This window comes from Mercenaria mercenaria, chromosome 3, assembly GCF_021730395.1.
Source record: "Mercenaria mercenaria strain notata chromosome 3, MADL_Memer_1, whole genome shotgun sequence".
In the NCBI taxonomy this organism is placed as follows: domain Eukaryota; kingdom Metazoa; phylum Mollusca; class Bivalvia; order Venerida; family Veneridae; genus Mercenaria; species Mercenaria mercenaria.
In genome coordinates, this window is record NC_069363.1 from 103653478 (window position 1) to 103679343 (window position 25866).

At 35.8% G+C, this 25866-nt stretch overlaps 1 protein-coding gene across 3 annotated transcripts; it reads left to right on the forward strand.

Moving 5' to 3' along the window:
- The first annotated feature begins 11 nt into the window (after positions 1 to 11).
- On the forward strand, positions 12 to 25866 carry LOC123523786 (protein-L-isoaspartate O-methyltransferase domain-containing protein 1-like). 3 transcript variants are annotated; one of them, XM_045301441.2, is made up of 5 exons: positions 12 to 99; positions 12391 to 12752; positions 13411 to 13685; positions 17503 to 17620; positions 20581 to 25866. In XM_045301441.2, exons 2-5 carry the CDS (start codon positions 12446 to 12448, stop codon positions 21711 to 21713), a joined length of 1833 nt encoding a protein of 610 aa, XP_045157376.2. In that variant the 5' UTR covers positions 12 to 99; positions 12391 to 12445; the 3' UTR covers positions 21714 to 25866. The 3 variants fall into 3 exon arrangements, with proteins under 3 accessions (XP_045157376.2, XP_045157375.2, XP_045157378.2); XM_045301440.2 differs by having other exon boundaries at positions 63 to 320; XM_045301443.2 differs by lacking the exon at positions 12 to 99 and adding an exon at positions 554 to 1013.

Below are 25866 nucleotides of genomic sequence, written 5' to 3' on the forward strand. Positions count from 1 at the left end.
CCGGTATTTTGTACATTTGAGACTGTTCTGATACTTTCGTTATTATTATTGTGGTTCGAGATATCAATCGGAAAAAGCAGGAAAAATAATTGACAACTTGTAAGATCAGTTCAATAATGATTGCTTATTGATCACGTTGCTTTTTCGTGTTCAAAATTCCGCCTGTAACCAAAACTACGGAATATTCTATGTTCATTTGCAAGTTTTATGTTGAACAGCAAATGACGTCATGACCTCAATTGTTTTTGTTTTGGTTGGTGCTGACATTTGTGACGGACGAAATTGACATCAGTGTGAGTTCGAGACGCAGTTTTTGCACGGTAAGTAGCACGAGTTGTCGTGCACTTTAAGCTAAACAGGTAACTTTGAGACTGATTTTGAATTCACTGTGTTATCGTGATGAACGAAACATTTCTCGTGACCAGCTGATTGTTGTATATACCCAATTGGCATTGTCCTAAATCTGGAACTTTTACTTATGCAAAATAGGAACTGACTGAATTGGTAGTCTGTTGTTGGAATGAAATAACATATGTCAGTTGAATACTTTGCTATAAGCAAAATCAACAGTGTTTTAAAAGGACTGGATGATTGGTGATATTACCCAGGATTGTGCACCACATTGTCCAATGGGATAATTCAGTTTTCAGACTTTGGAATTTAATCAACATTATTCATACATCTTGTGGTTTATTTGAAAATAATCCTGGTTTAATTATATAAATGTGGTTGTAGTCACAGCTACAGAAATGTAAATTGAATGGAAATAACCTATTTTTTTTAGAAAGGGAAATTTTAACAATTTTCAGTTATGTGCTTGTGTTTGAACAATAAAGATACTTTTACAAGTTGAGATATTACCCAATATTGGGTTTAAAGTAAGCCAAATAGGACCAGAAATTTCAGGATACAATATGTTCTGCTGATTTTTGCAAAACATTAAATTTAGTGCTTGCAACTGAACTTGGCAATCGTGCTTATGGATCAAAAAAGCCAGTCTGTCTCTGTGTCTGGTAAGAATACAGGTTATAATTAAGAAAAAATGAAAGTCTTTCAATATATATTGACACTGGCATCTACTGATGCGGGAGGCATATAGTGATTGACCTGTCCATTCGTTCATCCGTCCATCCGTACGAGGTTAACCATTCTCGCATACCAGAGGTCTACCGTGGTTCCCCGGATGAACCTCTGGCACATTTCGCCGATATTTGTGGTTTGGTTACATTAAAGGTAAAACGTTTCAGCCAATCAGCGTCGTTTCGCGACAAAATGTAGCGAACCAATCAAAATCGTCCGTGAAAAGCGTGACCGCGTCCTTTCATATCGATGCCGACTTACGAGGAATATTATTATTTCTTCAGGTAAATTTCTTAACATCAAATAACAGAAATAAATCTTTATTAATTGCAATAACGGAATATCGTCTTGATCTGTCGTTAGCAACTACCTTGCTTACATATTGTTTGAAATTTCAATTCGGCGTGCCAAATAGTGGCGAACATTGATTGGCTGAAACTTCTCCCGGTAGTAATTACGAGTGCGCATGCTCACCAAATAAACGACAGAAATAAATCAGAGGTTCGTCTCGGGATTTTGACGAACATCTGATGGATGAGAATGGAGGTTAACCAAATGGGACCGTTTCGTCTAGCATCAATACCCCTTACTAGAATGACTTGATACTAATGCAGATGTAACCTGTGACCATTCCTCATCTTCAGTCATCACCTAACCTCAATTTGACCTTGAACTTTACCTTGTTTTGGACTTAGGCAGGGATTGAGCTAGGGAGCGACTTGAGCGAAATAGTCGCTTTGTAGCTCCCCACTTCGCTCTAATCTAACATCAAAGCGAAATTCAAGTCGCCTGATTTTTATCTACTGTACACACCTCCAGTTATCCGCTATCGGCCTGTTGACACTTGACTGGAATACACGAAAGCATAATTTAAGCTCCGCCTACTTCAGATTACCGAGAAGTGCAAATGTGACACTTGTTTTGTAAACTGACTGTTGATAAACAAAGCAGTAGGGATATACATTACATAAGCTTACACATTCTTTTTCGACCTTTAGAAAGTATCTTACCGTGACTGGCTCGAATAGTTTCCTTAAATCCACTTAATTTTACTCGTATTTTTCAAAACACAAACTTTAGAAATATAATATTATCACTGACACTTTGTGAATAGAATAACGTAAATGAAATTTACGCAAATTTTTGTCACCTGCCATCAGAAACTGGGTTAAACCGGTTTGACAACTGCTTCTTTTAATGTGTGCCGACACCAGCGTATCAAAGAGACACCAGCAGATCAAAGAAGACGTGTATTCTGTGTGATGTCATAGTGATGTCACTGCTATTGACATGTATTTAATTCATACACTTATTATTTAAAGTGACTGACTTTGAGTGAGCTTGATTTATTTATTGCTGATATGGAATTAACTTTTTTTAATTGTATTCATATTTAAAGGGTTTTCTTGGTTTGGGCAATCATTGCAAGAGTGGAAAAAAACTTGAAATTGCAGTTTAAGCACATTAGATTCACAAGGTTTAAAATGATAAGAAAACAGAATCACTGACATTTTCCATGAATTTGTTATTTACTTTAAATTAATAAACAAAGACAGGAAATAATAAAAATAGTGACTTGTATTAAGCATAATTAGTTCCTTTTTCAACTTGCATGTCATGGTGCTAAAATCTCGTCACTTCTCCTTAAAATCTTGTCACTTCTCCCTAAAATCTCTCCACTTCTCCCTAATCTTAGCTGAGGGAGAAGTGACTTCTCCCTAAAATCTTAGCCTAGCTTAAGCCCTGTTAGGTTGCTTTGTATCGACAAGGATGCCACCGGGGCATCAAGTGTTTATTGAAAGTAGCTTCTTGTTTACAACTAAGACAAAGAGAGTGTATCATACTGTTAGAGTAGATATGTTTCTGTTCAAAATGCTTAACTCTATAATTAGTAAAATCCTTGCATGATTAAGTGAAGTAATCAAGTATACATGTATATCACTCTCTATCGGTGGAAATTTTATAAATGATAAATAAAATAAATACTAGACATGCTGAAGTAATGAGCCTTCCATCTTGCATTCAAACACCTATCAGACTAACCAGGCATATGCATCCAGCTATACGTTACCTCTGATTAATCACAAGTACTCATTTTCCCCGCTTTTTAGCTCACCTGTCACAAAGTGACAAGGTGAGCTTTTGTGATCTCGCGGTGTCCGTCGTCCGTGGGTGCGTGCGTCCGTCCGTAAATTTTTGCTTTGACCACTCTAGAGGTCACATTTTTCATTGGATCTTTGTGAAAGTTGGTCAGAATGTTCATCTTGATATTATCTAGGTCAAGTTCGAAACTGGGTCACGTGCCATCAAAAACTAGGTCAGTAGGTCTAAAAATAGAAAAACCTTGTGACCTCTCTAGAGGCCATATATATAACACAAGATCTTCATGAAAATTGGTCTGAATGTTCACCTTGATGATATCTAGATCAGGTTTGAAACTGGGTCACGTGCCATCAAAAACTAGGTCAGTAGGTCTAAAAATAGAAAAACCTTGTGACCTCTCTAGAGGCCATATATTTCACAAGATCTTCATGAAAATTAGTCAGAACGTTCACCTTGATGATATCTAGGTCAAGTTCGAAAATGGGTCACGTGCGGTCAAAAACTAGGTCAGTAGGTCTAAAAATAGAAAAACCTTGTGACCTCTCTAGAGGCCATATATTTCATGAGATCTTCATGAAAATTGGGAAGAATGTTTACCTTGATGATATCTAGTTCAAGTTCGAAAGTGGGTCACGTGCCGTCAAAAACTAGGTCAGTAGGTCAAATAAAAGAAAAACCTTGTGACCTCTCTAGAAGCCATATTTTTCATGGGATCTGTATGAAAGTTGGTCTGAATGTTCACCTTGATGATATCTAGGTCAAGTTCGAAACTGGGTCACGTGCGGTCAAAAACTAGGTCAGTAGGTCTAAAAATAGAAAAACCTTGTGACCTCTCTAGAGGCCATATATTTCATGAGATCTTCATGAAAATTGGTCAAAATGTTCACCTTCATGATATCTAGGTCAGTTTCGAAACTGGGTCACGTGCCTTCAAAAACTAGGTCAGTAGGTATTGAAATAGAAAAACCTTGTGACCTCTCAAGAGGCCATATTTTTCATGGGATCTGTATGAAAGTTGGTCTGAATGTTCATCTTGATGATATCTAGGTCAAGTTCAAAACAGGGTCATGTGCGGTCAAAAACTAGGTCAGTAGGTCTAAAAATAGAAAAACCTTGTGACCTCTCTAGAGGCCATACTTGTGAATGGATCTCCATAAAAATTGGTCAGAATGTTCACTTTGATGATATCTAGGTCAGATTTGAAAATGGGTCATGTGCCTTAAAACTAGGTCAGTAGGTCAAATAATAAAAAAAACCTTGTGACCTCTCTAGAGGCCATACTTTTTATGGGATCTGTATGAAAGTTGGTCTGAATGTTCATCTTGATGATATCTAGGTCAAGTTCGAAACAGGGTCATGTGCGGTAAAAAACTAGGTCAGTAGGTCTAAAATTATTAAAATCTTTTGACCTCTCTAGAGGCCATATTTTTCAATGCATCTTCATGAAAATTGATCTGAATGTTCACCTTGATGATATCTAGGTCAGTTTCGAAACTGGGTCACGTGCGGTCAAAAACTAGGCCAGTAGGTATAAAATTAGAAAAACCTTGTGACCTCTCTAGAGGCCATATTTTTCATGAGATCTTCATGAAAAGTAGTGAGAATGTTCACCTTGATGATATCTAGGTAAAGTTCAAAACAGGGTCACGTACCTTCGAAAACTAGGTCAATAGGTCAAATAATAGAAAAACCTTGTGACCTATCTAGAGACCATATTTTTCAATGGATCTTCATGAAAATTTGTCAGAATTTTTATCTTGATAATATCTAGTTTAAGTTCAAAACTGGGTCACATGAGCTCAGAAACTAGGTCACTATGTCAAATAATAGAAAAAACGATGTCATACTCAAAACTGGGTCATGTGGGAACAGGTGAGCGATTCAGGACCATCATGGTCCTCTTGTATTAAGTTAATCTTGTTCCAGTTTTAAAGTGGTATAGTTGTAAATTCTGCTATTAACATTTTGGATTAAAAATTTTTTTTTTTGAATATTCAAGGATAATAACTGGTCTACTTCCAGTTCTCTAGATGTTTTTTAGCTCACCTGTCACAAAGTGACAAGGTGAGCTTTTGTGATCGCGCAGCGTCCGTCGTCCGTGCGTCCGTCATTCAGTCCGTAAACTTTTGCTTGTGACCACTCTAGAGGTCACATTTTTCATGGGGTCTTTATGAAAATTGGTCAGAATGTTCACCTTGATGATATCTAGATCAAGTTCGAAACTGGGTCACGTGCGGTCAAAAACTAGGTCAGTAGGTCTAAAAATAGAAAAACCTTGTGACCTCTCTAGAGGCCATATTTTTCAGGAGATCTTCATGAAAATTGGTCAGAATCTTCAACTTGATGATATCTAGGTCAAGTTTGAAACTGGGTCACGTGCCATCAAAAACTTGGTCAGTAGGTCAAATAATAGAAAAACCTTGTGACCTCTCTAGAGGCCATATTTTTCATGGTATCTGTATGAAAATTGGTCTGGATGTTCATCTTGATGATATCAAGGTCGAGTTTGAAACTGGGTCACGTGCGGTCAAAAACTAGGTCAGTAGGTCTAAAAATAGAAAAACCTTGTGACCTCTCTAGAGACCATACTTTTGAATGGATCTTCATGAAAATTGGTCAGAATGTTCAACTTGATGATATCTAGGTCAGGTTCGAAACTGGGACACGTGCGGACAATAACTAGGTCAGTAGGTCAAATAATAAAAAAACCTTGTGACCTCTCTAGAGGCTGTATTTTTCATGGGATCTGTATGAAAGTTGGTCTGAATGTTCATCTTGTTGATATCTAGATCAAGTTCGAAACTGGGTCAACTGTGGTCAAAATCTAGGTCAGTAGTTCTAAACATAGAAAAACCTTGTGACCTCTCTAGAGGCCATTCTTTCAAATGGATCTTCATGAAAATTGGTCAGAATGTTCACCTTGATGATATCTAGGTCTAGTTTGAAATTGGGTCACGTGCGGTCAATAACTAGGTCAGTAGGTCAAATAATAAAAAAAACTTGTGACCTCTCTAGAGGCCATATTTTTCATGGGATCTGTATGAAAGTTGGTCTGAATGTTTATCTTGATGATATCTAGGTCAGGTTTGAAACTGGGTCAACTGCGGTCAAAAACTTGGTCAGTAGGTCTAAAAATAGAAAATCCTTGTAACTTCTCTAGAGGCCATTCTTTCAAATGGATCTTCATGAAAATTGGTCAGAATGTTCACCTTGATGATATCTAGGTCAAATTCGAAACTGGGTCATGTGCAGTCAATAACTAGGTCAGTAGGTCAAATAATAAAAAAACCTTGTGACCTCTTTATAGGCCATATTTTTCAATGGATCTTCATGAAAATTGGTCAGAATTTTTATCTTGATGATATCTAGGTCAGGTTCAAAACTGGGTCACATGAGCTCAAAAACTAGGTCACTATGTCAAATAATAAAAAAAACAACATCATACTCAGTTCAAGACTGGGTCATGTGGGAACAGGTGAACGATTCAGGACCATCATGGTCCTCTTGTTGTAAATAACTTCCTAGTAAATTTTCAACACTACAGCTAGGTTTGTGTTTGAGCTTATTATATTTGCTTACTATGCTTGTGCCTTAGTTCTTGTTGTTTGCTTTGCTTTGTGAATGTGCTTCTCCTTACTAGTTTTATCACTATGTGTGCTTTTTAGCTCACCTGTCACAAAGTGACAAGGTGAGCTTTTGTGATCGCGTGGGATCGATCGTCCGTCAGTCCGTCCGTCCGTAAACTTTTGCTTGTGACCTCTCTAGAGGTCACATTTTTCATGGGATCTTTATGAAAGTTGGTCTGAATGTTCATCTTGATGATATCTAGGTCAAGTTCGAAACTGGGTCACCTGCCATCAAAAACTAGGTCAGTAGGTCTAAAAATAGAAAAACCTTGTGACCTCTCTAGAGGCCATGTATTTCAAAAGATCTTCATGAAAATTGGTCAGAATGTTCATCTTGATGATATCTAGGTCAAGTTCGAAACTGGGTCACGTGCCGCCAAAAACTAGGTCAGTAGGTCAAATAATAGAAAAACCTTGTGACCTCTCTCAAGGCCATATTTTTCAAACGATCTGTATGAAAGTTGGTCTGAATGTTCATCTTGATGATATCTAGGTTAAGTTCGAAACTGGGTCACATGCGGTCAAGAACTAGGTCAGTAGGTCTAAAAATAGAAAAACCTTGTGACCTCTCTAGAGGCCATATATTTCACAAGATCTTCATGAAAAACGGTCAGAATGTTCATCTTGATGATATCTAGGTCAAGTTCGAAAGTGGGTCATGTGCCATCAAAAACTGGTTCAGTAGGTCAAATAATAGAAAAACCTTGTGACCTCTCTAAAGGCCATATTTTTCAAGGGATATGTATGAAAATTGGTCTGAATGTTCATCTTGATGATATCTAGGTCAAGTTCGAAACAGGGTCATGTGCGGTCAAAAACTAGGTCAGTAGGTCTAAAAATAGAAAAACCTTGTGACCTCTAGAGGCCATACTTGTGACTGGATCTCCATAAAAATTGGTCAAAATGTTCACCTTAATGATATCTAGTTCTAGTTTGAAACTGGGTCACGTGCCATAAAAAACTAGGACAGTAGGTCAAATAATAAAAAAACCTTGTGACATCTCTAGAGTGTATACTTTTCATGGGATCTGTATGAAAGTTGGTCTGAATGTTCTTCTTGATGATATCTAGGTCAAGTTTGAAACTGGGTCAACTACGATCAAAAACTAGGTCAGTAGGTCTAAAATTATTAAAATCTTTTGACCTCTCTAGAGGCCATATATTTCAATGGATCTTCGTGAAAATTGATCTGAATTTTCACCTTGATGATATCTAGGTAAAGTTTAAAACAGAGTCATGTACCTTCGAAAACTAGGTCAATAGGTCAAATAATAGAAAAACCTTGTGACCTCTCTAGAGACCATATTTTTCAATGGATCTTCATGAAAATTGGTCAGAATTTTTATCTTGATAATATCTAAGTCAAGTTCAGAACTGGGTCACATGAGCTCAAAAACTAGGTCACTATGTCAAATAATAGAAAAAACGACGTCATACTCAAAACTGGGTCATGTGGGAAGAGGTGAGCGATTCAGGACCATCATGGTCCTCTTGTTTAATTTTGTTTGCTATATATAGCTAGTGTCTTAGTTCTTTTGCCTTATTTCATTGGTTTTTTAGTTCATGTATTCTTAACAATGCATTTATGCCTTGATTATTGTACCCCCCGACAACAAAGTTGTAAGGGGGGGTATACTGGTTTCAGGTTGTCTGTCTGTCTGTCTGTCTGTCCACCTGTCCGTCTGGTTGTCTGTCTGTAGACGCAATCTTGTGTGCACCATCTCTTCTTATCCCCTTGACAGAATTTAATGAAACTTCACACAAGTGATCAGTACCAACAGTAGTTGTGCATGGAGCATGTTAGGTTCTTTTAGAAAAATATTTTGCAGAGTTATGGGACTTTGTTTTTTTGTTACTATACTATATACATAGACACAATCTTGTGCGCACCATCTCTCCTCATCCCCTTGACACAATTTAATGAAACTTCACACAAGTGATCAGTACCAACAGTAGTTGTGCATGGGGCATGTTAGGTTCTTTTAGAAAAAAAATTTGCAGAGTTATGGGACTTGGTTTTTTGTTACTATACTATATACATAGACACAATCTTGTGCGCACCATCTCTCCTCATCCCCTTGACACAAGTTAATGAAACTTCACACAAGTGATCAGTAACAACAGTAGTTGTGCATGGGGCGTGTTAGGTTCTTTCAGAAAAAAAATTTGCAGAGTTATGGGACTTTGTTTTTTTGTTACTATACTATATACATAGACAGAATCTTGTGCGCACCATCTCTCCTCATCCCCTTGACACAATTTAACGAAACTTCACACAAGTGATCAGTAACAACAGTAGTTGTGCATGGGGCATGTTAGGTTCTTTCAGCGACAAAAATTGCAGAGTTATGGGACTTTGTTTCTTGTTAACATACTATGTACATACAGTCTGCATATGCAATCTTGTGCGTGCCTAAATCTACCAAACCCTTGCACACAATTTAATGAAATTTTACACAAGTGATCAGTACCAACCCTAGTTGTGCATGGTGCATGTTACATTCTTTTAGATAAATATTCTGCATAGTTATGGGACTTTGTTTTTTGTTACTATACTGTATACATACGGTCTATATACATACAGTCCACATAATTATGCAGTCTTGTGTGTGTCAAATTGCAATGTAATGTGTCAGTGCATGCTGGAGGTACATTCATCACCTTTAGTGATAGCTCTAGTTTGTCTTATTTTGAAGTTTTTATTCTGTTGCTTATGTACAGTATGTTATTTGTAGTCAGTTAAAAAGCTCTTATGAGCTTATGTTGTGCTGTTGTAACCTCTTGCCGACTATAAATAAAGCTTACTTGCTTTGCTTTGCTTTGCCTTGCCTTGCCTTGCCATGCCATGCCATGCCATGCCATGCCATGCCTTTACCTTTACCTTTACCTTTACTTTTACCTTTGCCTTTACTTTTACTTTTACTTTTTATTCTTTAATGACTGGAACGCTTTCATTCAAGTCTTGCTGTACCTGACATTTATCATTGCTAGGTTCTTTTCATACTGTCACCCTTTATACTGTCACTAAAATGCATTAATTCTTCCTGTAACACTAATGAGAGGGATTGACAGTATGCAGATTTAGATAGACTGGTATAATAATTTTAAAATGTTTGGATCTGTAATTGTGTGCCTTTATATTGAATATGATTTTACATCCATGGGCATTTTGCCCTGTGTATTAAGGGGAAAAGATTTTTAGCATGACTATAGAGCTGTCATCATCACCTACATCATGCAACACAAGGTCCGTAACTCTGGCTCCAATATTTCATGAAATGCACCCTGTTTTTACAAGGAATTTCAGGTTTAAGGTGAGATGCCCTATCACTTTATCTAAGTTATTCCAAAATGGATTTGATTCAAATTTAAAATAGTTGTTCCAAATAATTAGTCACATTATATGACACATGCAGAAATATTCCATCAGTTATGTCCCCATTATACCTAGTTAATGTTTTGATATACTTTCCATCTGTCTCTGTTATTACTAAATACATTTGACTCAAAGTTTCCATGGCAATAGAAACTCTACTGTAATTGTACTTCATGACTGTTTATATAAGATTTTATATATTTCGTTTTATTTGACCTTGTGGGGCGGAGTTAATCTCTGACATATGCAGATAATGGTAATCTCAAAAAACGAGCAAAATAGGTAGAGCAATATAATTGTTTCATTCCGTAATCTTTGGTAACCAACGACTAAAATTCAACGCTACATTCGTTACATGTACTACATACCCTGCACAAAAATGTAGTGGACCGTCGCGAAACCACGCCCCACCAGGTCAAATAAAATGCACTATAATTAAGGCAGTTTACCCTCAGTATCTATTTACAAATTGTTTTCAAATTTGATTGGAAAATAAGTAAAAACTTGTATAATGTATAATCTATCAGTAATTAAGTTGAAAGGCATTGTTAAGAAATATAGCAATAATTTTGAAATCTTGAATTTTTTGTTTTCTTTTTTGTTGTACAATCTGAAGACAAGTCTCTTATAAACTATGTACCTTCTAGAGCTCATTGGTGGAAGATGAATGTAATTTATGTTAGAAAAGTACACTGACACAGCAGAGGACAGGTAGACTTTGCAGTGCTTTTATATGTTGGAGAAAGACCAAGTATGTACTCCTCAGAACATTATTTTAGGTTGGCAGCGGAATTAAGAAAAGCCAGCTACATTATGTAGGTTGGCAGCGGAGTTAAGAATAGCCAGCTAGGTTTGCAGCAGAGTTAAGAAAAGCCAGCTAGGTTGGCAACAAAGTTAAGAAAAGCCAGCTAGGTTGGCAGCGGAATTAAGAAAAGCCAGCTACATTACGTAGGTTGGCAGTGGAGTTAAGAAAAGCCTGCTAGGTTGGCAGCAGAGTTAAGAAAAGCCAGCTATGTTGGCAGCTGAGTTAAGAAAAGTCGGCTATGTTGGCAGCAAAGTTAAGAAAAGCCAGCTATGTTGGCAACGGAGTTAAGAAAAGCCAGCTAGGTTGGCAGCAGAGTTAATAAAAGCCAGCTATGTTGGCAGCGGAATTAAGAAAAGCCAGCTACATTATGTAGGTTGGCAGCGGAGTTTAGAAAAGCCTGCTAGGTTTGCAGCAGAGTTAAGAAAAGCCAGCTAGGTTGGCAACAAAGTTAAGAAAAGCCAGCTAGGTTGGCAGTGGAATTAAGAAAAGCCAGCTACATTATGTAGATTGGCAGTGGAGTTTAGAAAAGTCTGCTAGGTTGGCAGCAGAGTTAAGAAAAGCCAGCAATGTTGGCAGCAGAGTTAAGAAAAGCCAGCGATGTTGGTGGCAGAGTTAAGAAAAGTCAGCTATGTTGGCAGCGGAGTTAAGGAAAGCCAGCTAGGTTGGCAGCAGAGTTAAGAAAAGCTAGCTATGTTGGCAGAGGAGTTAAGAAAAGCCAGCTAGGTTGGCAGCAGAGTTAAGAAAAGCCAGCTGTGTTGGCAGCGAAGTTAAGTAAAGCCAGCTAGGTTAGCAGCAGAGTTAAGAAAAGCCAGCTATGTTGGCAGTGGAGTTAAGAAAAGCCAGCTAGCTGTATGAATCCTCATATGAAATTCTAATGGTGAGGGGTAGGTAATTTGCTGTCTTCATCCTTAACCTCTTTGCCATCTCTGAGATTAGCTGAAGTAAAAATAAGAAGTGATTAACCTTTCGCCTGTTGTCGGCAAGTGATTCTGTCGTTGGGACCAGTGTAGATCAAGATCAGCCTGCGCATCTGTGCAGGCTGATCAAGGTCTGCACTGTTTGTCATTCAGTCAATAAATTTCAATGAACACACCCTATGAATAAAAAGTGGTACTGCCCAAATTGAATGGCGGACCAGTCCGTATTAGAAATATAGCAGGGTAAAGGTTGAAATTCAGGGAGGAAATAATTGACTATGTTCGTTTATTTGTTGGATTTAAATTTCATGGATTGTTGCAACTACGAAATCCAGGAAAATTTGATTAGCATGAATAACAATGATTTCATTCAAATTGTATTTGGAATAAATGCAGGACTGAAGGAGTTAGAATGTTATATGATAGTGACATTTAAAGATGTGCTTTATCTAGTCACTAAGTAAGTTCTTATTAATATTCCAGGTATGTGAAGCGTCCTTACAACATTAATTAGACCAATCAACATTGACGTGACAATATGGGCGGAGCTGTGAGCACGGGCAGTGACAATGATGATCTAGTTGATAATCTTGTTGAAGCAGACTATATAAAAACTCCATTGGTGGAGAAAGTTTTCCGTGCAGTGGATCGTGCAGACTATTATCTACCTGATCAACGCGAGTCGGCGTACAAAGATTTAGCATGGAAACATGAACATCTGCACATGTCAGCACCATGTATATACTCTGAGGTTATGGAGGCACTGCAGCTTGAACCCAGCTTATCTTTTCTAAACCTCGGTAGTGGCACCGGCTATCTCAGCACGATGGTTGGGCTTATATTAGGTAACGTTGTTGCAAGTTTAAGAAATATTTAACAGCATTGAAATTATTTGGAAGCTGTTCTTACTAAACTAATCACATTTTATAATTTTGTACAACTTTTTTATGAATATGGCTGTGAGTGTAAGATTCTACGTTACCTGTTCATTTCAAAATGATTTTAATAACCAAGGATAACTGCTGGTTACAGAAAATACAATAATGTATTTATGAAAGGCAATTTTTTTAGATCTTTGTTAGATCATAAAACACATCTTACACTGTGTGATGCAAACTAAGTGGGTCATGTATAGGCGCTGTGTGACACAAACTACGGGAGTATAAGCTCTACTCCTGCATGTATAGACAGGTTACAAGTATGTAACCAATCATAACAGACATTCCATGAAGGGTTTATCTTATACATGAATATAATATTTAATAATATAATATTATATATAATATTATTTATTAATAGAATATTTATCTTACCTGGGACTTTTCTCGAATGGTCTTGAATTAGGCTTGTGTTTGTAGAATAGCCAGTGTAATTGTATTGTATATTGTTATATTGTGATGCATATAGAGTATGTAAATATGTCTCTTGTTTGTTATTAAGTTCTAAGATTCTGATTTTTGACTAAGTCTAATGTCTGTGTATATGGTATAACTGTCACTGCAGGACCGTACGGTGTGAATCACGGCATCGAGCAGCACGATGATGTTGTGCAGTACGCTCGGGAGAGACTTGCCGAGTTCAAGCACAACAGCTCTGCTTTTGACGAATTTGATTTCTGCGAGCCAAAGTTCATTGTCGGAAACTGTCTACAGTTGAACTCGGGATGTCAGCTGTATGATCGAGTTTACGTCGGTGCTGGTTGTCCACCGGAGCATGAGAACTATATGAAAAACATGTTAAAGATAGGAGGCGTGCTTGTTATGCCATTAAATGATCGGGTAAGATTTAAAGTAATATATTCATTTATTATCCCATTAAATGATAGGATCAGAATAGAGATAACAGGCTTTGTTTTTAGCTTGACTATGCAAAGTATATGGAGTGCTATCCTACTTGCCTCGGCGTCGGCCTTCCACAGATTAAACAGCTTCCCAAATAGATGATATGCATAATTACATGGTTAGAAAAGCACTACTTTTATATTGCACATGAACTGATATAGTTAAAGCCATAAAGGGAGGTAATAAAAAAACAACAGAATCAATAAAACATTTTAGTATATTTAGCTATATTCAAACCTTTGACAGATGTTAAAGAAAGCATTTATTGGAAATAGGATTTAACAAGAAATCAATGTATTTTATGTTTATAACAGAAAATGTGGCAGTCATGTTTAATACAAAGGCATGAGTCTTTAAAGTTTTGATGCACTTTCTCTTTTTTCTCTTTATCTCTTTGACAGAGTTATACCCTTTCTTAACTTTGAATTTTTTGGTTAAAGTTTTTGATAAAATCAAATCAAAGCCTAAAGCTTAAGTCAAGTGGTTCATATGGCACAACATTCATTAAGCTGGCACCAAAATGCTATGAGTTATCCCCCCACCCTTTTCACTGGAATTTCACATTCAAGTTGTGATGTACTTCTGCTCTATCTCACTTATGTGATTCAAACTTCAAATAGTTGCTCCACATTATTAGCCACTTGACTTAAGGAAGTAGGTTACCTTCATATTTGTATGTGCGCATGTCCAACCGGAAGCTAACGTGACGATTTACGACGACGTTTACGACAAACTAAATGTGTTTGTATATTCATTCTTCTGAAAACAAATCATGAACTTGTCTTCGATCTGATGCTTTATGGTTTAATAATGCAGAAATAATGAATAAATTGTCGCAGAAACGCTTCAAAACAATGTTGCCTTAAAATGACGTCATGACGTTACGTGTCAGTTACCGCGCAAAATTAATAGCTTTTATCTTGAAAGTACGTTATTCTGTACATTTTCTTTATTTTAACTATTTTCAAATAACCATTTTGCTCTGAATAATAATCAATATTTTGCTTCTTTTATGTAGTTATATTGAAATGTTATGCGGAATGTAAGAAAATAGATGATGGCAACCAATGTTATTTGGAATATAGTTGGGTGAAAGGTTACTTGTTACGGCCATTTTCAAAAAAATAGTCTAGCAGTTTGATTTGTAATACCTATTTTTCAGGTTCCATTGATAATTTGTTACTTACATACTAAAACTAAGATCTAAAATTGTTAAAATTTCAGTAGAAAATTGTGGTTTCTTGAATTGAATTGATGTTACCATGGAAACGAAACCCGTGACCTATGTATCTAAATGTAGAATTCAAAAGCGTTGACACGGGTCTATTTAAGAAACACAGCTTCGGCTTTTTATTTTCATTTCAACAATATCCATGAGAATAATAGCAGCACGCTGAACGATTTTTCCATGAAAAATGGCAGACGAGGGGTACTGCTGTACGTATTCTAAGCTGTGAAATTTGTTTGAATAAATGCAAATAATACGAAAATGTAACCTACGTTAGAAATAATATGTTTTAAAGCTACATCAACTAGAAAGATAATCTTACTCATTTTTTTTTTAAAGAAATTACGACAAACAGCAAGATATTAGCTATTTTAAACATCTCTGTTGCCATGGTTACTTTAAAATTTAAGAAAAACAGGGTACCATGTAAAGTGCTTGGTATTTTGCTAATAATATTACCCAAATATTTCATGTTGGTCATTAACAGAATGGCACTGAAGCCGTCGAAAACCCCTATCTTTATACATAGTTGTTTAAAAAAGAGAGAAAATGCGTTACCATGGAAACACGAGCCCCGCGACATATACATTTTAAGCTTATATTAGAAAGATAACGTGCATACCAGTAAAATTATCAATTATGCAGACTTCTACGGATACCAATGAAACTATAATACACTGAAAAGTGTTAAATATCCGTATTTTCCTTCTTCTTTCAATATGAAATACCTTTGGAGGGTCATGTTCTTCAAACCTGGATAAAAATTGAACTTGAAGGGACAGAGACAAACGAAATTGAGATTGTAGCAGTTAAAACTTCATATTACACGAAATACAAAAACATGCTGCGGTTCAACTAATTTGAATTTACCCTTGTAACAAGGTATCCTACCTCCTTAAGCTCTTGTCCAATATCTTCATCCACATCACATTAGTGACAGCTCCAGCTTCCTCAGATGAGCCTAGTTACACTATCCAGCATCGAAATAGTCAAGCGCACTGTCTCTTGTGATAGCTCTGGCATTATATAAATGTAGATATGATAATATTTGTGATTGTTTTATTTTCATGGATATTTATAGATAAAGCCAATTACAAATTCAAAATATCTGAGAAATAATGTACAGAAAATTCATGTTTAAACATTATTAACACATGAAAAAGAGACTATACGTCTGCCGAATAATTTCACAAAGGGGTAGCCCGAGTGAATTAGTCTGGTGGCGTACTACTGATTTTGAGGCTATTTTAATTTTAGTAAAACATAATTTTGATATGACATTATTCCAATTCTAATATGCCCTTAATTAAAACTGAAGATAAAATATATTAGCACTCTTCTTGGATGCAACAAAAACATTGATGCCATCGCCCGTTAACATGATGTCATTTAAGTGTATACCTGTTTTAACAGAAACAAGCATATTAGAATTGTGAATATGTCCTCAAGCATAAACACTCAGGTTTTGCAAATTCTTGACACTGCAAATAAGGCCTCAGACCATAAAGTCTGTAGCCGTTACCCTGCTGATGGCAAGTGATTTTGCCTTTGGGACCAGTGCAAACCAAGACCAGCGCTGTTTGCTAATCTGCAAGAAAATTTTCTGTGAACACCCCTTTATATAATAAGTGGGACTGGGAATGAATAACAGACCAGTCCACTTTAGAAATTCAGGAGGGTAAAGGTTAAATAAATTAAAGCCTTCACGAACATTACAAGTCAAGATCAGCAGTACTTTTTGGTACATTGTGATGTTTCATGATTACCAGCTAGGGCTGTTGATCCTGATATATATCTGAATGATGCACCCTTGATTACCAGCTAGGGCTGTTGATCCTGATATATATCTGAATGATGCACCCTTGATTACCAGCTAGGGCTGTTGATCCTGATATATATCCGAATGATGCACCCTTGATTACCAGCTAGGACTGTTGATCCTGATATATATCCGAATGATGCACCCTTGATTACCAGCTAGGGCTGTTGATCCTGATATATATCCGAATGATGCACCCTTGATTACCAGCTAGGGCTGTTGATCCTGATATATATATGAATGATGCACCCTTGATTACCAGCTAGGGCTGTTGATCCTAATATATATCTGAATGATGCACCTTTGATTACCAGCTAGGGCTGTTGATCCTGATATATATCTGAATGATGCACCCTTGAAAAATATAAAGGGTGTTATTCTAATACTTCTTGTTAAGCTAAATACTTGCTTTAGAGAAAGCTCAGAAAATATTTATTAAATATGTTTAAAGAATTGCGTTAACTTTCAAGTTTTAGAAAATACAATAAATTACTGTTAGTTATTATATAGAAAGAACATCTACTTACACTTAGCTGGTTTATCATTGTTGATATCAAATATCGAGTGCTAACAGTTTTAAAATAATGAAATTTTCATGTTCAACTGGAAACATGTACGTGTAAGGTAAAGTTGGCTGCTCAATACACTATGTATGTATTATTATGTTAACAGTTTTATATTATATGAAGACTTATGAATAATTTCAGCTGATTCAAGCTAAAAGAGTAAGTGAGACGGAGTGGGATATAAAGAACAAATTACCTGTGTCATTTGCTACACTTGTGTCACCAGGACCTGATGCTCCACCAGACTTGTTTGACCTCCGTAAGTACAGTTTTTTTCTCATCATACCAGAGAATCTGTACAGTCACATTGTCAGGGCCCAGTATTTTAAAACAGAGTTCAGAAACCAGTTTCGAAATGAAAATATACCATTGGTCAATTTAAAAATTGTGCTCACTTGACTTCGAGACTGGTTTCCAAATTCAGATTTATACCCTGGTACTGGAATTTATAAACAGGTAAATATGTACACCATTCAGAAATGAATTAGTAAATATTGACAGCTTGAACTTATGTAAACTTTTAAAGTTTTCATTTTACTTCTGTGGACCAGAGAAATTTTCAGTTAAAACTGGTTTATTTACATTCTCTTTCCAGATAAGAACTGGTTCATTTTTTTATTGCAACAATTTACATTCAGATAAGAAGTTACGTATTTGAATAAAATGAAATGAAATGAAGTACCGCTAAGAAATGAAATGAATTATTATAGCTGTACTGGTTTTATGCCTATATATTTATTTTGATTAGATAAAACAATATGAGCTGCACCATGAGAAAACCTACATAGTGGCTTTGCGACAAGCATGGATCCAGACCAGCCTGCGCATCTGCACAGTCTGGTCAGGATCCATGCTGTTTGCTTTCAAAGCCTATTGCAGTTAGAGAAACTGTTAGCCAACAGTATGGATCCTGACCAGACTGCACTGATGTGCATGGTGGTCTGGATCCATGCTGGTCGCAAAGCCAATATGTTGGTTTTTTCATGGCGTGGCTCATTTGTTTTAAGTTTTAAAAAAATTTTATTCACCATATTAGCATTATCCGACCAAATTGTGACAATAAGTTCAGTCATGAATTATGTCTCCCAATACATAGTGAAATCTGTTGATTTTCTGCCTTATGTCCATCTGTCTGTTGGTCTGGGACAAAAGCTGGTCAAGATAACTCTAAAACTACTAGTGGGATTTCAGCCAAACTTTGTATAAAAGTTCAATGTCAAGGCTAGATTTTCATGTCGTATTCTGGTTATACTATTTTTAGCAGAATTATGGCATCTTCGACGACAATTTTTTTTTGTAAAATTTGAACTTTTTTAGCAAAAGTATGGCACCTTCAGGGTGTTTTTTATTGTTGTAAAGTTTGTCCACAGTAATTCTCCTTAACTATTAGTGGATTTGAAGGAAACTTTAAAAGAATTGATCAGTAACAAGCCTAGTTGTGTTTAGATGTTCAGATATTCTATACTGATCCTGCCATTTAAATGGAGTTGTATGGGGAGACATGTGCCTTTTTTCCGCCGTCCTTCCATCCGTCCGTCCTCCATCCGTTAACAATTTCTCGTTATCGCATCTCCTCAGAAACTGCAGGGGGAGATTTTGACCAAACTTTGTCAGAATGATGTATTGGTACCCTAGTTGTGTCCTTCTGAAAATCAGACCGGTTCAACAAATTTTGAGTGAGTTATGGCCCTTTGTTTATTTTTATAATTTACATAGATTTATATAGGGAAAACCTTTGAAAATCTTCTTGTTCAAAACCACAGGGCCTAGGGCTTTGATATTTAGTATGTAGCATTATCTAGTGGTCCTCTACCAAGACTGTTCAAATTATCCCCCTAGGGTCAAATATGGCCCTGCCCCGGGGGTCACATGCTTTATATAGACTTATATAAGGAAAAACTTTGAAAAACCTCTTTTCCAAAACCGCAGGGCCAAGGGCTTTGATATTTTGTATGTGACATCATCTAGTGGTTTTCTACAAAGATTGTTGAAATTATTCACCCAGGGTCAGATATGGCCCCACCCTGGGGGTCACATGGTTTACATAGAGTTATATAGGGAAAAAGCTTTGAAAATCTTCTTGTCCAAACCACAAAGCCTAGGGCTTTAATATTTGTAATGTAGCATCATCTTGTGGTTCTCTACAAAGTTTCTTCAAGTTACCCCCTAGGGTCAAATATGGCCCCGCCCCAGGTGTCACATGGTTCGTATAGACTCATATAGGGAATATCTTAAAATCTTCTTGTCCATAACCTACAACATTCAAATTAGAACCACAAAATTATATAGTTTTGAGTGGCAAGATGAACCTTGACATGAGCTGACCTTGATCTTGACCTATTGACCTACTTTCACATTTCTGTAGCTACAGCCTTCAAATTTGGACCACATGCATAGGTTTGTGTACCGAAACAAACTTTGACCTTGACATTGACCTAGTGACCTACTTTCACATTTTTTATGGTACAGGCTTCAAATTTGGACCACATGCATAGTTTTGTGTTCCGTAATGAAATTTGACATTGATTTTGACCTAGTGACCTACTTTCACATTTCTCAAACTACAGCCATTAGATTTGGACCACTTGCATAGTTTTGTGTACCAAAATGAACTTTGACCTTGAGATTGACCTAGTGACCTACTTTCACATTCCTCGAGCTACAGCCTTCAAAAATGATGCACATGCATAATTTTGTGTACAGAGAACTTTGTCCTTGAAATTGAACTGGTGACCTACTTTCACATTTCTCAAACTACAGCCATTAGATTTGGACCACTTGCATAGTTTTGTGTACCAAAATGAACTTTGACCTTGAGATTGACCTAGTGACTTACTTTCACATTTCTCAAACTACAGCCTTCAAATTTGATGCACATGCATAGTTTTGTGTCCAGAGGACTTTGTTCTTGAAACTGATCTGGTGACCTACTTTCACATTTTTCAACTACAGCTTTCAAATGCAAAGTGTTGTGTACGGAAATGAAATTTGACCTTGAGCGAGTAAATAAGTCTTGAAATTTGGAACACTCAAAAATGGCTCATTGGTGGGCACCAAGATCACTCTGTGATCTCATGTTTTGAAAAGAATCTAGTTTCTCTTGAAAACATTTTAATTTTATTAGTTTAAAGAAGTGTTAAATAAAGGAAGTCATAGAATCATGTGTTACAATGTGTCATGTTTACTGCTATTTAGTTGAATGCTTTCTTTTACTTTTAGCTGAACCTGAGCAACCTACACTGCAGGAATTATGCCGGACGTCGGTGAGGCGAGTGTTACGTACAAACATACACAGAGAACATCCTGAATTGACCAAAGTTCGTAAACGCCCTAAAAAGCCAAAGAAGAAGACACCAAAAGGACTTTCCAACTTGAATATAGTTCCGTTAAGTATGGGAATGATGATTCTTCATCAGTTTGACAGAGACAACAGTGTTACAGACAGTGACGAGGAACCTGGCAGGAGAGACGAGGAAAATGAAACTGACGATAATGTAATGGATGGTGTAGAAGATAGTAACGATGGTATTGAGGGGAAATTTTCTACTGATGAAGAGGAGAAAGAAGATGAGGAAGTGCTTGAAAATAAAAAGGCTGCAGACAACAACGTCAGCAAAAACCATGAACGGCAAGAAGTGGTAGAGAAAGGAAATGGATTGAAAGGTAATGGTATTGAAAAGGTCTCTGAAAAGCAAAATGATAAGGATAGTGATTTGGAAAGTGACTATGGTAGTGATGAAGAAGAGAAAATAAATGAAGCTATAGACTCTGTAGCTGAAGTTAATGCTTCAACAGATGGTGTTAAGAAAAGAGTGGCACAGACGACATCAAAAATTGATGAAATTATTGCAAATGTAATGGCCTCATGCAGCCCAGAGAGAAGTAAGGACCCTCTTCAGAATCTGGCTCCTCCAGATGCTCACTGGTCAGACACAGATGAGGATGATGGTGATGATGATAAGAAGTATAACATTGAGGAGTTTATAAAATATGGTGCACGAGGGAAGAATTTGGAACCTCCACGGAAGAGTCGATATTCATCCAGTACAAGTGTCGATACGTCAACAACTTCAGGGATTGGTTCTTTTGTTGAAGAACATCTTGAAGAGGAAATGGGTCAATGTGATAGTGAGAAAACATCGCCCGGCTGGAACCAGCTGGAACCAGAAGCCGGATGTTCCGAAAATAAGCCACAAAAAATGGATGTTGAAGAAACTGAGAGTGAGGATGAGAAAAATTCCGACGGAGAAGATGTTTTAAAAATAACTCTGTCTATGTGTATGAAGGAGGCCATAGACTCACTTCCCCTGCCTTCTGCCATGAAGTCCTATCTCAGATATTACCGAGAATGAAATGCAGGAAATTATACAAACATGTGCTTATGACACAAACTTTATGTAAATAAAAAAAGAGTTTTAACTCTTATTTTGCCAAATTTAGGGATGGCAATTATTACAGTTTTGATTAAATATAGAACTTTTGAATCTGATATGCATTTTATTACAGTGAGATTTAAGCTAGTTACTTCTGAGTTTCTCAGCTTAATGAAAGGTTTTATTCATTGAATATTTTTTGTTTGCTTATATTTACAGGATTTTGAGTTGTTCTGATTGATTTCTTGAACTTTACTTATGCTAAGTCATGTTGTACTACATCTTTCACACAGATCAGAATTCTTTGCTGCTACCTATTTTCATCAGCCATTTTGAGTGAAATTCAAGAAAAGTCTGTTTTTATGAGTAGGCAGAATTTAAGACCAAGTCTGGATTAGTCAATCTTTATCATGTTGTCATGGTAAGACTTTGGAAATTGATGTTTTTTTCTACTTTGAATGAAATGTAGATTTTAAATATGTTTACTTTTCAACTCTTTGCGGCCATCTTATTGAATATATGATCAAATACTGAAAGACAACAGAACATTTTGATAGAAACAATTTAAAGTGATATGATTCTTCTCAGGGTTGACATGGAACGTCCCTGGGTTTGGCAAAATAATGGAATGCATGTGATGCAGTTAAAATGCACCTTGGAAAATTGTGATATGAATATTGTATTATAACCTGGGCTGTAGATTATAAACTTGAATTTGGAAACCAGTCTCAAAACTTCAGCATCTGATTGGCTGATTCTGAAATTTCTTGAAATTGACCAATGGAAATGTAGGATTTGTAGACTGGTCTCCTAATTTAGTTTTATAACCCTAGAGTCTCCTTTTGATTACTGTTGATCATCAATGGAATGGATATAATTCTGTTTGAAAATGTATGCTTGTACAGTATTCCGAAACATGTCCAAATTTTCTATGTAAACATTGATGTTGCATAGATATTGAAGATACATGCAGTATTTATCATTTAATAATGTAAATGCTGAAAAACAAGGAATCAGAGAGAATATAATATAGAATTGATATAATGCCTGCTGTAATACCGTTTCATCCTGCTTGCAGGCCAATGCCAGAGTGAATCAACTTATCCTCTTTTTATCTCCATAGTGATGATTTCCATGCACTTGTTGCTTTGGTGATAAGTAGGTAAAATGCTTGTTGATATATGTGTAGTCTATAAAGTGTCTAATTTTCCTGTATAATAGTCATTTTGGCTTGTAATATATTGAAAGTAGAAACATGTTTCCACAGAATTCTAGATTTTTGATGTTCATAATATTATTGATACCATTACACATTTACAACCTGAACAACATAAATCCATGTTGCTAATTTTTTTACCATTTCTTATAATGTCAATAAAAAATTAAATACCTCCCTTATAATGTTATTTTTACAAAGAACATTTTTAAAAAGTGTTGATCCCTATTTCAAACTGTCATTGTCAGATTATCTCTCTGTGTATCTGTTGAACAAAAAAGGTGGCAGTCTTACAAACAATATTGATGAAAAGAGAGAAAAAGTACAAAATAAAAGTTGCACAAAACATGAACTATTTTACAGTCATTAAAATGACATGTGATATTCAAAATTGTTTATGATTTATGTATATTTTTTTTCAAATGTGATTCTCATGTGCAATTGATTGAAGACACGGCATAGACATGTGTCTCTTTGTGATCAGTTAGGTGCCGGGAACCAAAAAGATGTAACATACAATATCATTTCCTGAAATACCAAATAAGGCAGCTTGAATTACACTGTGTTTAGTATAATACACTCCAAGCAGTACATTCAGTGGGTCCAGTTTTTGGATTCATTTATAGATGGCTAGCGTTAAATTCCCAGTAAAGACTAAAAGTTTTACATTTATCTGTAACCAGTATTTGATGATAGGAAGTTATCAGTTACATGTTTATGTTATGGCCGAAGGATGCCAAAATAGCGCTAGAGATATACATAATGGTACATAAATTACCGAATTACACTGTGATTAAAAATTTAACAATTTCGTGTAATAACGTATTCTTGTAGGCTGTTTCATCATTCTTTGGCTGTTCATTACCAGTTACATGTTTATGTTATGGCCGAAGTATGCCAGAATAGCATTTGAGAATACGTCATCGTGCAGAAATTACCAACTGACTAAGGTTTTAGTGACTCCTGTTTGTTACATCTTTATGGTTTGAATGCATCAATCAAAATAATGACATGCCATTAAATAAAGGAGAATTCCAATTCTGTGACATGTACGAATATTTCATGAAAAATATACACATTTTGATACCAGTTTCAATGCTGCGTGTCAGTCAGTCAGTCAGTCTGTCAGTTCGATAAAAACAACATGGATAAAACCTGGTCTAAAAATTCTTCATTTTTTTTCCCCAGTAGAACTTTGTACTTTTTAGCCATTAGAAGTTTGTACCAACATTCAAAGAAATGCGTTCCCTTTGTTAAATGGTTTGTTTCATTGTTTGTAAATTATGTAATTTATTCATGATGTTTGTAAATAAATATAATAAATTGATATATTATATTGAATTAATTAATATTGTTGATCATGTAAATTATGAGAATTTAGTGAATTGTTCCTGGACCAACACAGCTGTATTCTTTAATAGAAGGCAGTTTCTGTTTCTCGGCTGATAATATACATGTATATAATTAGCTTATGCACAGATCATATTGTTATTTTTTTCTTGTCAGTACAACTGAATGTTGATGTTTGGCGAGCATTTATGAAATATTTATTCCATCTTGTGTCATTCTTCAGTGTTGGTCAGCCAAAGATTTTCTTACAAACTGTCACTTGTTGGAAGTAAAACTTGAAAAGAACTACTTGCGCTCACTAACAGAATGTGCTGAATTTTGTGGTCTAAAACCTCATCAGTCTGTGTAGATATATATATATATGCCATAACTGGACATTACACGCTTTTTTCATACTGAAATCAAACAGTAATTCATGCCAGATTTATGTTGAGCTTATTTATTTTTTCAGCATCTGGACATGGCTTAAACTCGTCAATGTTTTAAATGTGAACTTACACTCAGACTTTGAAATGCTAAATTCATTAGCTTGGGTATTGTTGAATAAACAGGTATTGTAATTGAAATTAACACGAATGTTCATTCTGTACTAGGCTAAAAACAGTTCAACATAATTATTTGCCATTCAGAAGTTTCAGACTGAAATCTTACATAATTATGAGCAGATAAGTGCATACAGAGTTACTGTCTACCAGTTATAGGTAAATAATGTTTGTGTAACAAGTTTAGTTAGTTAATTTTATTTCAAAGCACTTTGTTCCGATACCTATGCTTGCTTTTCAAGAGCTGTTAAATTGATTGGGTTTTTTTTACAGTAGAACGTTTTTGTTTCTTTCAAATATTTGTGTTTGTTTCAAGCATTTTGACAGCCACACAATTTTTGCTTTTTTGAATTTACCCAGTACAGGTGTTTCTAGTTGGCTACACATTCAGTACGATGATATTTAGTGCTATTTATATTGTATATTGCATTTATGTTTTCGTTAAGTGAATACTTACATTTAACTTACATTTCAATAAAATTAGACACGTTTTTTATATTGATCAAACCTTTGGATTAAAAAGAAAAAGGGGGAGCTTTCATCACCCTTTCTTTTGTTCTTAAATAGTTTTTCTATATAATATAATGAAAGAAAAACAAGAATGATTTTTAACATATTTTAATCTTGAAATATGACACAAAATCATAGATGCTTAAGTTTCAGCAAAGTATGAAATAAAAGTTAATTAACCTGTATTGTAAAGTGGTTCTTACCTGATCTCAATGCCTGCTTTGCCAATCTTTGTAAAATGTTATGTTGCAACTGCGGGGCTTATAGGTTTATTTATTTTGAGTCTCATTTTTGCCAAGATCAAATAGTTAAAAGAAATGCAAAGTAAATCATGGATATTGCTACACAGCTATAAGTAAATTCAGCATTTTGGTTCCTGTCTAAAGTAGAAGAAATATTTTGTAACTTACTACCTATTTTGCAGACTTACAAAATATGTAAATAGTTTCTACCAGTTAGCCACAAGTTCTTTGTTATATCACATTGTTTTGCTTAATAAATTGGTTCTATCATA